General features: G+C 40.7%; 1 protein-coding gene across 2 annotated transcripts in view; it reads right to left on the bottom strand.

The window, feature by feature from the left end:
• The window catches only part of LOC117345437 (arf-GAP with SH3 domain, ANK repeat and PH domain-containing protein 1-like), a 158,943-nt gene that overhangs the window by 75,347 nt on the left and 68,299 nt on the right, over window positions 1-15,297 (bottom strand). For both annotated transcript variants that reach the window (XM_033914052.1, XM_033914053.1), the window contains exons 10-12: window positions 10,639-10,739; window positions 8,516-8,585; window positions 6,985-7,072 (exon numbers count right to left, since the gene is read on the bottom strand). In XM_033914052.1, coding sequence (XP_033769943.1) covers window positions 6,985-7,072; window positions 8,516-8,585; window positions 10,639-10,739 — 259 coding nt within the window. The remainder of the gene's footprint in view (window positions 1-6,984; window positions 7,073-8,515; window positions 8,586-10,638; window positions 10,740-15,297) is intronic.

Genomic DNA, 15,297 nt, shown 5'->3' with positions numbered 1-15,297 from the left:
GTGTTCAAATAGCTCAAACAGGAATATCCCCACTGAGACATAACAAAAATATAACATGGAGGGCTATGTATGTCAATGCACACAGTTTAGGAAACAAGATCCTGGAATTGGAAACAGAAATAAGGAATGCCGACCTGGATGTGGTGGCGATATCCGAAACCTGGCTCACAGACTCCCACGGGTGGGACATGGTCATACCGGGTTACAACTTGCTTCGCCGGGACAGAGAGGGTAGGAAGGGAGGGGGTGTAGCATTATATACTAAAGATGACATTGAGGTCACGAGAATCTCAGATGTCCAGTATACTGGGGAATCCCTTTGGGTTAATTTGGCCAGAGGGAAGGACAAATGCTTGTATCTTGGCGTAATTTACAGACCCCCAAGACAACAGGATGACCTGGATATGGAAATAATCGAAGATATAGAAAATATCACCTTGCGTGGGGACACAGTATTGCTAGGTGACTTCAACATGCCTGATGTGGATTGGGTTACACTTACCTCTGCTTCCGGCAGCAGCAGGAGGCTATTAAACTCTATGAAAGGAGCAAACCTCAGGCAACTGGTGTTGGAACCGACAAGGGATCAGGCAATACTGGACCTGATACTTACCAATGGAGAAAGTGTCACAGAGGTCTCAGTGGGCGACACATTGGCCTCCAGTGACCACAACATGGTATGGTTCAATATCAGGAAAGGTTTCACTAAATCTACTACACTAACCAAAGTCCTCAAATTCAAGGACACAAATTTCAAAGAAATGGGAGACTTCGTTCACCAGGCGCTACAAAGCCAAGAAGAAACCGATAATGTGGAAGACATGTGGTCGACTTTGAAAGCAACCATACAAGAAGCAACAAACCGCTATGTAAAATCAGTAAGTAAACGGCGAAGGAACAATAAGCCACAGTGGTTTACTGCGGAGATCTCAGACCTGATCAAGGAGAAGAAAAAAGCATTCATCTCTTACAAACAATCAGGGAAGCAGGACTCTAGAGCAGACTACCTGGCCAAATCAAAAGCCGTCAAAACAGCAGTCAGGGAGGCTAAATTCCTCATGGAGGAGTCTCTAGCAAAGAACATCCAGAAGGGAGATAAATCCTTCTTCAGGTATATCAGTGATAGAAGAAAAAACTCAGGCGGGATTGTACGTCTTAGGAAACCAGACGGAGACTATGTGGAAAAGGATTCGGAAAAAGCCCAACTATTAAATGAATACTTCTGCTCAGTCTTCACCCGAGAAGCGCCAGGGCTCGGCCCTCAGCTACAGACAAGGGTTGGCTCAGTTGACCCGTTTAGTAACTTTGAGTTTACGCCCAGCAGTGGCTACGGTGAGCTGTCAAAGCTCAAGGTTAACAAAGCAATGGGGCCGGACAACCTGCACCCCAGGGTGCTTAGGGAGCTGAGTGATGTCTTGGCGGAGCCACTGTCCGCGCTCTTCAACCTCTCCCTTAGTACAGGCAGCGTCCCGTTGGACTGGAGGACGGCTAACGTCATTCCACTCCACAAGAAAGGCTCAAAGATGGAGACAGCAAACTACAGACCAGTGAGTCTAACATCGATAGTGAGCAAACTAATGGAAACTCTAATCAAACACCAATTAGATAAGTTCCTGGATAAGGAGAATCTACGGGATCCCCGACAACATGGATTTAATAAGGGGAGATCCTGCCAATCCAACCTGATCAGCTTCTTTGACTGGGTAACGGGGAAGCTGGATATTGGGGAGTCATTGGACATCGTGTACCTGGACTTTAGCAAAGCATTCGATAGCGTACCACACCGCAGGTTACTGAGCAAGATGAGTTCTATAGGATTAGGTAACACATTGACGAAATGGGTTGGGAGCTGGCTTGGAGGTAGGCTCCAAAGGGTGGTGGTGAACGGCACCCCCTCCGAAATGACGGAGGTGATTAGTGGAGTACCACAGGGCTCAGTCTTGGGCCCAATCCTATTCAACATCTTTATAAGAGACTTGGCAGAAGGGCTTCGAGGTAAAATAACATTATTCGCCGATGACGCCAAACTGAGTAATGTAGTGGGCAAATGCACAACAGACGAAGATTCAGTGCCCGACAACATGATGCACGACCTACTCCTACTGGAGCGATGGTCTAGGACATGGCAACTCAACTTCAATGCCAAAAAATGCAAAGTTATGCACCTGGGCAGCCAGATTCCATGCAAGTCTTATACCCTTAATGGCGAGATCCTAGCAAAAACGGTAGCAGAACGAGACTTGGGGGTAATCGTCAGTGAGGACATGAAGTCTGCCAATCAAGTGGAGCAGGCTTCGTCCAAGGCAAGACAAATCATGGGCTGCATACGAAGGGGTTTCGTCAGTCGTAAGGCGGAAGTCATTATGCCATTGTATAGATCCATGGTGAGGCCCCAACTGGAATACTGTGTGCAATTCTGGAGGCCGCATTATCGCAAGGATGTGCTGAGACTGGAGTCGGTGCAAAGAATGGCCACCCGGATGGTCTCGGGACTCAAGGATCTACCATACGAAAAACAGCTTGACAAATTACAGCTATACTCGCTCCAGGAGCGCAGAGAGAGGGGGGACATGATCGAGACGTTCAAGTATCTTACGGGCCGCATCGAGGCGGAGGAAGATATCTTCTTTTTCAAGGGTCCCACGACAACAAGAGGGCATCCGTTGAAAATCAGGGGCGGGAAACTACGAGGTGACACCAGGAAATTCTTTTTCACTGAAAGAGTGGTTGATCGCTGGAATAGTCTTCCACTACAGGTGATTGAGGCCAGCAGCGTGCCTGATTTTAAGGCCAAATGGGATCGGCACATGGGATCTATTCACAGGGCAAAGGTAGGGGAGGGACATTAAGGTGGGCAGACTAGATGGGCCGTGGGCCCTTATCTGCCGTCTATTGTTTCTATGTTTTCTATGTTTCTATGGCTGCTGGAAAGTTAGTCTCTGATGCAACTTCCGGTTGCGTCAGAGATGACCTTTATGGCAGCCACATGCAGCTTCAACGCTCCGGCTGCTGTAAGAAGGCAGTTTAGAAATCGCCGGCCACGAAGGTAAGCGGCAGGGAGGGTGTAGGGAGATGTTGGGATTGGGCAGCGGCAGCAGCAGTGATCAGTAAGGCGGGAGGGAGCGTGATAGGTGACCGTGTGCATTCCCTCCCTTAACTGCAGGGACAAGGCCAGAATGGCCTTGTTTCTGTAGTCACGGTGAACACAGTTTTTTTCCCCCGTGGCTAGCCGCGGGTAACACCGTGTCATTCTCTACTCTGAACCATGAATTCCTACATACAGTCTCGCTCTTCCATTTCCTGGAACCACCCTCTGCTCTATCCTAGCAATAGCAGCCGCCTCAATTTCATGCTCTGGAAATCACTTTCAGATTCTAGGCAGGATGAGCCATCAAAATTGGCAGTCTAACCACAGCTGCCATTTTCTTCAATATTGCATCCACGTGAGCATGCGGTGCACTTTCTCTAACCGGCGCCGTAATTAGCAGCCACTTGTGTCAATCACGCATTAGCACCGTTTAAAGAATCGTACCTCCAGCAAAGGTAGGTGCTGGAAATGTAAGCCAGGGTTTTCGAGACCTACATTTCTAGCACCTACTTTTCACGTAGATGTTTATGGCACCTAACACCAATTCTGGCATTAGGCACCGTAAAGTGAATCATGACTCTATAAGAGACAGATATAATTTGGAATTCTGTTTAGGGTCTCTGAGATCTTTTTCTTCCTTTGTCAAAAACTAAAAAAAACCCACAATGATGCTCAGTTCTAAATGTCTGTTTGTATAATTGACTTTGGATGTTTTCATTGTAAGCCACCTAAGTTTTAAGCAGATAATAAATATTTTAAATACATAGAATTAAATGTATAAAGCTGTCCTTCAGAAATTGTTCAGATCATTTAAGTGTTAGTGGTTTCACTTTAAGCTGACATAACTCTCTGTATTTAGGGTGTTTTAGTATCCAATAAATATTTTTCGAAAGGCTTGTGCAGCATATATTCATCTAAACAGCAGCATTTTCGCAGGATGATCTCAGAAGCTCACCAATTACGTGTGCAAATAGGTGAAACTCCCAGATTCAGAAAGTATGTATCTTGAATATTCTTTGGGAGGTCCAAAAGACTACACAAATATTTCCCATTTTATAACTCTTTCTGCTGGTCTTTGCACTTCTTCTCAAGCACACATTCTGTATCAGTAAAGTTCTACAAAGTGATGTCTCAATCTTAGCTTGAAAAAAGTGACTGACAGAATGAATCTATCTAAATCAGAAATCAGACTTCTGAGGGCACTCTCCGAGCTCTTTATCCCTTTAGATGGGCACATAACAACATTAAGTATTTGGGAGTCAGTATTACATGTCAGAAAATCTTCCCTCTAAACTAAGGGAGTTATTTTGGATGCTTGACCAATGGGAGGCTTAATCTCTTGGTCGGGTAGAATTCAAGCTATCCAAATGATGCTCTTACCAAAACTGTTGTTCCTCTTTATGGCCTTACCGCTCCCTTTCCTACGTTGTTTTTTCAACAATTAAAGAGAAAAGTTTATAGCTATATTTGGAATAAATGGCCTCCTGGGGTGCCAGTTTCCCTAAAAAGCAGGAAGTATGGCAGTCCCTGATTTTCTTGTTTACTATAAGGCTGCACATTTGTGGATTCTATCTGATAGGCTGTCACGCTATCCCAAATTGTGTGTGAAGCTGAAACAGGGCTGGATTCCCTCAACACCTTTGTCAGCGGTGCCCTGGTTGCCTGTGTCCTCCCTCTGAGCACTCATTTCCCAGGTCCCACAGGCACTACAGGGTCTTCTGCAGTATGGGCACAATTTTTTCCAGAGATAATATATTTTCAACAAACTTCTTTGTGTTATTTGCTCGATTTTCAGCCGGCCTACTCTGACAGGACATTCTTGGGTTGGGGAAAAAGGGGACTCTATATTGTAAGACAGTTGGAGGATGAGGAGCGGGTGATACCCTTTCAGATCTTGCAGGAGGAATATGGCTTACCAGATGTTGACTCATTTAGATACACTCAGATATGTACCTTTCTCACTCGACATGCGAGGGATGATCTTGCCCATGCAGAGACTAATTTGGAAAGGGCGCTGGGTTGTGGAAGTGGCAGGGGTGCTATTTCTAGATTATTTGGCCTTGTTAGATTTCTCTGACCCAGTCTCCACTTACAGGGAGAGATGGAAGAGGGATCTCCAAATCACTTTCACACCCCAGTAGTGGCATAGTACTCTTTCCCATCTACTTAAGGTATCAGTTGCTAACCACTTGAATGAAAATGGGCATAAAGTGCTGTTTCATTGGTACTGCACTCCAGCTAGACTTTGGGCTTGGTTCTACCTGAGAGACAGGGAATATTGGTGAGCCTGTGGAGAACAGGGAGCACTTTTTGGAGCTCAGTTTTCACATTAGCTGTTCAAATAACTGGGCAGAGTACTGTTTGTTAAGTGTATGCCCAGTAGGAGTTTGTCCTAGAGTTCATAAATTGGTCTCTCATATTTTTGTGGCAGCTCAACTGGCCATAACCCAGGAATAGAGGAAGCCTTTGCTCCCTGCTTTGGAGGCTGTTTAACGAAAATTGGATTACATATTTCTGATGACTAAATTGACTGCTTTGAAATTGAACTGCTTGGCACCTTTTTTATAAGATTTGGGACCCCTTTATCTCTTGGAAGGAAGCCCACCATCAGCGGTCTGCAACCTAGATTATTACTCCTTGTTGATCTCTTTTATTGGTCTATCTTTATTTCTTTGGTCAGGGGGAGGACCCTTTAGGGGGGTAATGGGATTTATTTTGTACTTACTCTTTGCTTGTGAATTATGCTGTTTTGGTGATCTCATTTTTGCCATGCATTGAGAGTATTTTGGTTCTGTGGAAGTTTTGCTTGATGTGTTTGTGAAAATCTTTAATAAAGAAATTTGAAAAAAAAGAAAAAGTGACTGAATGGACAATTGTTCTTAGACCCTGGTACTTTGTACAAGCTTTAAAATGGGACCCTTACCTTTCAGGGCTTTGCTTCTTAATTGGTTGCTCTTATATGTGTAAGAATCTATATTATGGCTCTTATGCCAGCACTTTTATGTGTAATCTGTGAAAATCAACATTGCTGCAAATGATGCTGCTTGTTTCAGTGCATGTAGATTTTTGAAATTGATGCTACCCTTGTAACTGCTGGCAAATACATGTGTATTTTTTAGTGTCCTTACACATATGTACCAAGTATCTAATAAACAGAACCATATGTGGCAGGGGTTGGAGTCCTTTTAAGTCAAGTCTCTCATTCTCTTAATTCAGTCCCAGGCAATGCCCTTCATGGGACTGGCTCCTAATGTCATCGTAGGTCCTTTCTGGACATATGTCATATAGGAATACTCTGCAAGGTTCAATCCTACCTTAGCAGTCTTCTCTCCATGTATATTAATCCACCCCAGGGAAACCCTTAGCTCTGGTTACTTCTCTTTCCTGTTATTCTCCTCAGTTGCCACTCCCTTAGAGACCTCTAGACCAGGGGGGCCTCACTGATTTGTTCTGCTTTAGAGCACTTAACCCCCTCCGAGCCTAAGCTCCACCTCTCTGACCTAGCAATTAGCACTACCTGTGGTGAGAGAGTGAGCCTATGGGAACCCAGCCATATACCACCCATCCCTCACAACTTACAGGACTCCATGTTTAGCATCACCTTTGGTAAATACTGGGAGAATTCTGAACTGGATATCCCCAATTCTTTTCTTAATATCTATGCAAAATGGAGTTTTACATCTCTAGGTATAATCTCCACAGTTTAAAGAAGGCAAGCTGACATTCCTTCATTTTACAAGCTAAGCTCCTTTTTCACCAGACTCTGAATTTAAAATTCTATCATGCTATTTTATGGAAACAAGTAAATGAATTTGTTGCTGTGGGAATGACTACCTAGCTTATACCAAAGACTTTGTAAGACAGGCATTTATAATTTGTGGAGTAGTTTCACTTACGTGAGATCAGATCAAAGCATTTCCGGTCTTCCACTGAGGGTTTCACTTGGCATGTCAAAAGGTTCAACTTTGCAGGCTGACGATTTGGCTGTGTGAATAACAAATGCATAAGTTATTTCCAGGCCTGACCTTTAATTTTGCTCCATTTCTGTGTGTTTAACAGAATTTGGGGGATAGATTTACAAAGTCATTTTTGCACATATGTGGCAATATGTGACCATCTCTGGGAAAAGGTGTCTAAAGTCATAGACCCAAAATATTGAGAATGGCCAATTTTTCATGTCATGGATATATAAGGAATCTGAAAAAGCCACATGTTTGAACTTCTAAAACTTGTTTTTATTTTTTTCACATAAAAAGCTGAGTTTGGACTGTTGTATTATAAATTGTTTCTGGTGACTTTAGTCCAAACAAACGAGAGACTGTGGAAAGTCAATGTTCTCGGATTCTGAGTTGTAATTTATTTAAAGTATTCTTGACAATAACAATAGAAACAATGAGCATAATAACATAATAAAAACTCTATCCATATTTATCATAAAGTTGACCACCATCACCTAAATATGCTGGAGAAGTGTGGCATAGTGGATAGAACTACAGATCCCACAATACCACCATGAGATTGTGGGATCATACTCCACACTGCTTCTTGTGACCCTGAGCAAGTCACTTAATTCCCCACTGCCCCAGGCACATTAGATAGATTTTAAGCCCACTGGGACAAATAATGCTTAAAGTACCTGTATGTAAACTGCTTTGAGGCGGTACATAAATCCCAATCCCTGTATCCCTAAATATTGACTATTTGGTATATGGTTTTATTTCTTTATAGCTTTGAATCTTGTTTGTAATATTTGGCCTCTTTTGACTGGATTAGCAAAATTAGTTACCTGTAGCAGGTATTCTCCGAGGACAGCAGGCCAATTATTCTCACTTGCAGGTCACATCATCCCTGGAGCCTAGTGCAGAAACACTGCCCAGCGTACTATCTCTTTAAAAGATTGAGGCAGCACTCCTACTGCCCACGCATACCTTCCTGCCCAACTTGCAAGTGCAGTACAATAATATAGCTAACAACTAAATAAAACTCCTAGGGGAGGTAGGAGGGGAGAACATCTGCTACAGTTAAGTCACTTCACTTTCTCAGAGGATAAGCAGGTCATACAATTCTCACATGTGGGAATCCGTAGCTACCAGACTCACCAAAAACAACATTAGGACAATAGGGACTCATAAGAGTGAGTCCAAGAAGATCAATTAATCTGAAAAGACTGTTGTGAAGGTGCAGCCTAGGAGTGGGGGGTGTTAGATTCTAGACCCCAAATAAACAAATTCTGCAGAAATATCCAAGTAGATTGGCTGTCATGTCAGCTGTTCTGCTCAAGGCAGAAGTGGGATGTGAATGTGTGGATTGAAAACCACATTGCAGCTTTGCAAATCTCGTCAATGGAGGCTGACCACCACACCCTGAGCCTGGGCATAAGTGAAAGAGTTGGTCCTCTTTAGTAAACGCTTGGCCTCACTTACATACCGTGCCATGGGCTATGGTGAGATAGCAATTCTTGATCAAGCACTTTCTTTTCTGCCAAACCTTCCTTAACCTGAAAATAAGAACAATACGATCATCAACAAAAAAATGGTATGGGGAGGAAGCTACACAAGGTAAAGGGATTTGGATTTAGCTCATGCTTTCAGGAACAAAGGAGCTGCACAGTACTTCAGCTATCTGTTGAAAACTCTCACAGGGAAAGGCTCTGAATGCAGATCTGGAAATTTGTTTTTTTTTAAAGAAGTGGCTACTTCCTTCTTTCCTTGAGGATCTCAAGAACTCCTCCCAAGATAGTGGGAGAAAGAGCTCCTGATGGAGTGCAAGGGGAGGCGGGACCTTTAGACACCGAGTATACACTCCCTGTGGCTAGGGATGAAGCTCTGACAGGCCCCAAAACAGCAAGCGGCACTGATTTTGCTTTTTCTCTCCTCCTTTCTTTTTTTTAACTGTGAATACCAAGGACTGCAGTCACCTACCTCTGCTGGAAGACTGAGAACTACTGAAAGATCCAAGGCTGCACAATACCTTATAAGCTGAAGTCACTCAGTAGTTCTCAGTCTCCCTTAGTAGATCATATACCCACTCATTGTGAATAGTCTGGAGAGGTGATAAAGACTAGAATCTAGAAGAAATGTTTATATATATATATATATATATACACACATACATACACACACTTGCCATTATTTTAATAAATTACATATGTAATCGGCATTTAACTGTTAGGGTGTACTTTACAGAACTACCTTTTATACAGTATATCTAAATTAAATCTATGAGAAAATGATATACTATTTCAAAATTGCATAATGAAAGATTAGGTTCTTACCTCTGCTCATCTTTCTTGTAAATCCACACTCTATTCTTGGACAAGTGGGTTGTGAACCTATTCTCACCAGACAGGCTTATAGAGAAACATAAATATTCAATTTTTCAGCACCGCCTCCCAGAGAATCAGTTTAGTAGAAAAGCAGAAATTAACATCTGGAAGGAAAAGAACAAAAGGAGGGGAACAGGGAAACTCCTCGATACATTGGTCATGAACAATTGCAAACAGGTAAAAACAAAAGTAGAACTTGAACAAAACAGTGTTAATAGGAGACTCAGCCAGCACCTATGAAAGGGGGTGCTATGACTAGAAACCCCAAGGAAAATGAAAAATACATTCAGGTGGTAATCTTCAAAGGGCTGGTCAGAAAGGACAGCAATTCAGCTTATCAGTACTTGTCAAGGCAGATGATTGGCGAATCAGCAGGTTCTAGGGTGGCTTCCTAGGAATAGGGTGTGGATTTACAAGAAAGAAGATTAGCAGAGGTACTCTTTCGCTCTTGTACACTCCCACTCTATTCAGAGCAGTCCCAAAAACTAGGGTGGGTCTGATGAATCAGCCACAAAAACTGGAGAAACCAAAAGCAGAATCCTGCTTGGCTGCCACATCAGTTCAGTAAAACCTGATGAAGGTATGCAAAGAGGACCAGGTAGCCACCTTACAGAGATTGATGATGACTCCACCCAAGAAGAGGAAATGCCTCTGTCTGGCTTATAGGTTAAAACTGATTCTCTGGGAGGTAGTGCTGAGATAAGAGGGGAGGTGCTGAAGACTCTGAATATTTATGTCTTCCTATAAGCTTGTCTGAAGAGAACAGATTCACAACCCACTTGTCCAGGTTTAGAGTGGGATTGTACAAGAACCAACATTTTGCAAGCGTTGTGGGAATTTTAGCCCTTCTTTTAACAACAGATTATATCTCGCACCTAATTCATCAAAACAGAGATATCAATTGCATGGGTTAAGTACCTCCTCATTAATGTACAAATTTATTTATTCAATTTTCTATACCATTCTCCCCAGGGAGCTCAGAATGGTTTACATTAATTTATTCAGGTACTCAAACATTTTCCCGTCTGTCCCAGCGGACTCACAATCCATCTAATGTACCTGGGGATTAAGTGACTTGCCCAGGGTCACAAGGAGCAGCATGGGTTTGAACCCACAATCTCAGGGTGCCGAGGCTTTAGCTTTAATCACTGCGCCACACTCTCTTTCAAAGAAAATAGATTATTTAGTTCAGTAAGAAAATGGTTGAAGTGCTGCTTTCTCTTACCCATCACTTTTCTTCAAGAGATATCCTGATTTCTCTGTCCCATACTGGGTGTTGCCTTGAAGCTGATGCATACTATATGCCAGCTGTTTACTAACAGAATCCTGACACAAGGCAAAAACATGTATTAATGACATATACTATACAATCCATTATTTGAAGGGACGCTATCAATGTCAGCTAGCATTAAGATGGCTTATTTTATTACTAATTTCTGCTATTTTAGCACAGGTCACATTTTGTGTGTGACATCTAGTTACTAATAACCTGAGTTAACAGTGAATAACCAGTCTTAATTGTAGCTCACCTCAAATACAGTTAAGCTATAAATTTGTGTCTGGTAATTTACACATTACTGGGTTCTGGGGTCCAGTTTTCAAAAAGCACATAGATGCCTATCTTGCTTGTATAAAATAGGTGCTTTAGATAATCAGGACACTCATGACTAAGATGGCTAAAGGTGCTTCCTTTATTAAGACTTCCTAAAAATGATACTGTGATCCTTTCAAACACTTCTCAAATATATTCAAAAAAAAATCACACCGAGGTTGCACAAAACCTAGCCCCTGAAATAACTGCAGGTTCAACAGGTTGGTGGCAATTTTAAAATGGCCAGGAGCAGAAAATGTCTGGTTTGGAAGATGATACTGATTTTTTAAATCATGCACAAAAGTCAAAAGATTCATGAAGTGGCAAGCAAGATTCATCAGTCACACTAGGGTGAGTCATCCTATGGCACCAACCCCAGAAAACTCTAGACGTTTTCTCTGGGCATAAGTCAGCTTTCCCGCCACTGACTGCCCTTTCACGTTTCCCCCCCCTCTCCCCGTCTAAGCTGTCTGTTTCACTGATCAACATACTAATCATTGCTCTCCCGTTTTGGTCAGTAACCTCTAAAAACCTTGCCCTAAAATTCCTACTGAACTTTAGTAGACTACAGCCTAGCCATACAATTTTTCAAAACCACATGGCTCGGGGTGTGTGGCTTGGCAGCGCACAAGATGGAGGAGTAACCGCACTACTCCTCTAACCCGGGCAACAAGTAGAAAATTTGAAAAGTATTTTGAGGCTTTTTCTTTCTTCTAAAAATAATAAAACGTTGTTTAGTATGGCGACTATGCCGCAAGCGAAATTAGAATCGGCTTTCACAGCAGAAGGAATGGCAAAACGTGTTAAAAATGATCAGATTACACCGTTGAAAGTGCCTCTCCCTGGTGAAACTGCAGACGTGCCAGAAAAAAATGAAATAATGGCGGAACTACAAAGAATTAAGCAAATGCTTCAAGACAATGCAAATAAAATCTCAGAAATAAAGGAAGAAGTGTTGAATTTAAACAGGCAAATGGAAGTTGCCACTCAGAGAATGTCGTTACTAGAAAACAAAATGGAGGAGATGGAAATCAATGCGAGGCAATGTAAGAATGACACTCAAACTATTAAAGAAATGAGGAAACAACTTGAAGACTATGAGAATAGAGGAAAGAGAAAGAATGTAAAAATTATTGGATTAGCTGAAGGTTTGGAAGGGGGAAACGCTATCCAATTTTTGGAAAATCTTTTACCAAAGCTACTGCAGTTTAACTCAAAACATCCCATAGAAATAGAACAAGCACACAGGATTCTATCTAAACGGTTAGTCAGTCAAGCGAAGCCAAGGCCTTTAATTTTCAAGCTCTTAAGGTTCCAACAGGCCTTGGAGATATTGAATTTAGCTAAAGCTGACAGAAACCTAAATTATAAAGGATCAAAGTTGCTGTTCTTACCAGATTTTGCAAAAAACACTGCGAACACACGAAAGCAATTCCTCCTGTTAAGACTTCAGATGAAAGAAAGGGGGCTCACATATGGATTGTACTGCCCCGCAAAAATGAGAGTGACAAGTGGAAACAAGTCCTTATATTTTGAAGACCCGGAAAAGTTAAAGGACTTCTTGTCAAACAATGAACCAATGTATAAATTGAAGAAATTGGATTCAATAATTTTGACAGAGCGATATCTGATGTTTTTTGAACATGTTATTGGATGAAAAAGATGGACTTTGAATATCTTATAAGAAAGGGGAAGAAGTCGTGAATTCAAAATAACTACAATGAACAAGAGCTTTCAATACACCAATAAAGATGACTGGTACATAGCTGTGTAGGTACATATATCAGAGTTATATCATAATTCACAAGGAAACGGATCTGATGATAAAGAGAGACTACCAGGGAAATCAAACACTACTGACTTAAGAGGAATTCAAAAGTAGTAGCATTTAAAGATGAATGTTGTATCTTGACACAGCCTTTCAAGTTTGTTAATTGAAATCTGCTGGCATTATACCATATGCTACTTTCCCTTTCACTGCAGTATGCAAGATAAAGTAGAAGATAAGCTTATCCAAGATGCTTTAGTTGTCTGAAATGATAACCAGAATAGTGGAAGCAGACGTTTATTAAGGTGGTCTAAACTGTTCGTAAGATCAGGATTGAGGATATCCTTTTCAATCCCAAGGGTAAAATGAATGTGAATAATTGATACAAGAAAACACTAGATCAGTTCTACATGAGTTGGTTTTATCAACTGATCCTGTCATTGATACTATTTGACTTTCACTATCAAAACATTTAAGTTGGTGTTGAGAAGAGAGACATGGTTTCTTCATTCATTACATGAAAAGAAATTTAAATTTATTTGAATTTATTTCTGGGTTATTGTTATGAATTGCCTGTCATACTGGTTATAGACATATATTAAAGCTAGTTAAAGGGTAAAGATTAATTGTGAATATATTGTTAATAACAAAAAAAATGGTGGTGTTTTAATTTCAGACATAGGTATAAAGATGATCTTATATTAAATATACTTGCTATTGATCTAGGGAGGGAAAAAGAGAAAAATATGAATTTCAAAAATGTAATATATAAAGTGTTAAGTATTAGTGATTAACATATTTTCTAGGGAAAATTTTAAATGGATGGTTTGATGAGAAGTTTATTAATTTGAATATAAAAATGTTTTAGGATGATATATGGGAATGGATAGATATAATATTGTGAAAATAGGAAATTAATGGGGGAATGAACGCTCTATGTACTTATTTATTGATTTTATTTATATAAAAATGATTTAATAGGAAGAGGAATAGATAGGGCTTTATGAAAAACTTCTTAAAAATGAATAAGTAGGGATTTCATTTTCGTATGGGTAGGTAATGAGGGAGTATTTGATTGTACTAAATTAAAGTATAAGTTTTTTTTAATTTTAAGTATTGTTAGGGGAAGGATGTGATAAACGTTGCCTGGAAGTGGGGGTACTGTGATTACTAATCCTATGTGTGTTCCGAGGCAGTCAATTTATGTGGGGGGTGGAGGAGGGAAAAGAGGGGGGATTCTTAAATAGGGGTTTGGGAGGATTTGGGAAGGAAAAATTTAACTTTAAAAGTTTTAAAAACTGGGTAATGGTGTCTATTTATATTAATTTAAATAAATCTAAAAATTTATGTTGGATTATGAATCTGGAAATAAGAATTTATAATGGAGATTAAAATTTTCTCATTAAATGTTAATGGCCTCAACCATCAAATAAAAAGGGAAAAAAATGATTGCCTTCTTGAAACAGAATGCTAATATATATTATATACAGGAGACACACCTATCAGTGGTAGAGTCAAAAAAGTTAGAAGGGGGTTGGGTAAAACAGGTTTTTTTTTGCCCCTGCAATTGGGAAAAAAGCTGGGGTTGCCGTACTAATAAATAAAAAATGCACAGCTAATTTTCAATTGACTGATTCTGATCCCTTGGGTAGGTGGGTACATGTGAAAATGAGCATGGGAAATAATACCCTGGAATTGTTTAATGTGTATGCTCCAAATTCGAATCAAATTGAATTTTTTAAAGAGTTACAACAACTGATACTCCCACTGGCTGCTTCTAACTTAGTAGTGGCTGGAGATTTTAATGCTGTTATGGATCCATTAATGGATAAAAAACCACGTAAAATTATGAAATCATTAGGATTAGATAATTTAGTGCAATCTTGTGATTTGAAGGATATATGGCGGATACTTCATTTTGATGATCGGGAATTTTCTTTTTGCTCACAAGTTCATAAATCCTTTTCAAAAATAGATTATATTTTTGTCTCAAATCAAAAAGTACAAGAAGTGACAAAAGCTTCCATAGATCCTATCATTTTGTTTGATCATGGTAGTGTATGGATTGAATTTAATCTTGATGAGCAGGATATTAGCAGGTCTGTATGGCATTCGATAATACATTGATTGCGGATTTAAATTTCCTTGAAGAATTTAAAAGGAATGAAGTCTGAAATTGGCAGTGGAGGAGAAGGGTAACGCTAAGAGTGACTTAACTGAGGAATTGAAAGTTCTCTGAGAGATGTATAAGGAGAGAGAAGCGAGGAGAGATATTGAGGGGCAGCAGAATGAACACACTTGTAGGTCAGCAACAGGAGCTTGAACTGTATGCGATGGCGGATAGGGAGCCAGTGAAGTGACTTAAGGAGACGGGTGACTTGAGCATAGTGAGGTTGGTAGAAGATGAGTCGTGCAGCAGAGGACCAATGAGGACTTACGGTGATTAACTTTTTTGCAGAGTTTTGCTTTTTTTTGGTTCCAAAAAAAAAAATGTTGAGAGCTTGATATCACATTTTGATTTACTT

This window comes from Geotrypetes seraphini, chromosome 11 (genome assembly GCF_902459505.1).
Source record: "Geotrypetes seraphini chromosome 11, aGeoSer1.1, whole genome shotgun sequence".
In the NCBI taxonomy this organism is placed as follows: Eukaryota; Metazoa; Chordata; class Amphibia; order Gymnophiona; family Dermophiidae; genus Geotrypetes; species Geotrypetes seraphini.
This window is presented reverse-complemented; position numbering and strand designations above follow the sequence as displayed.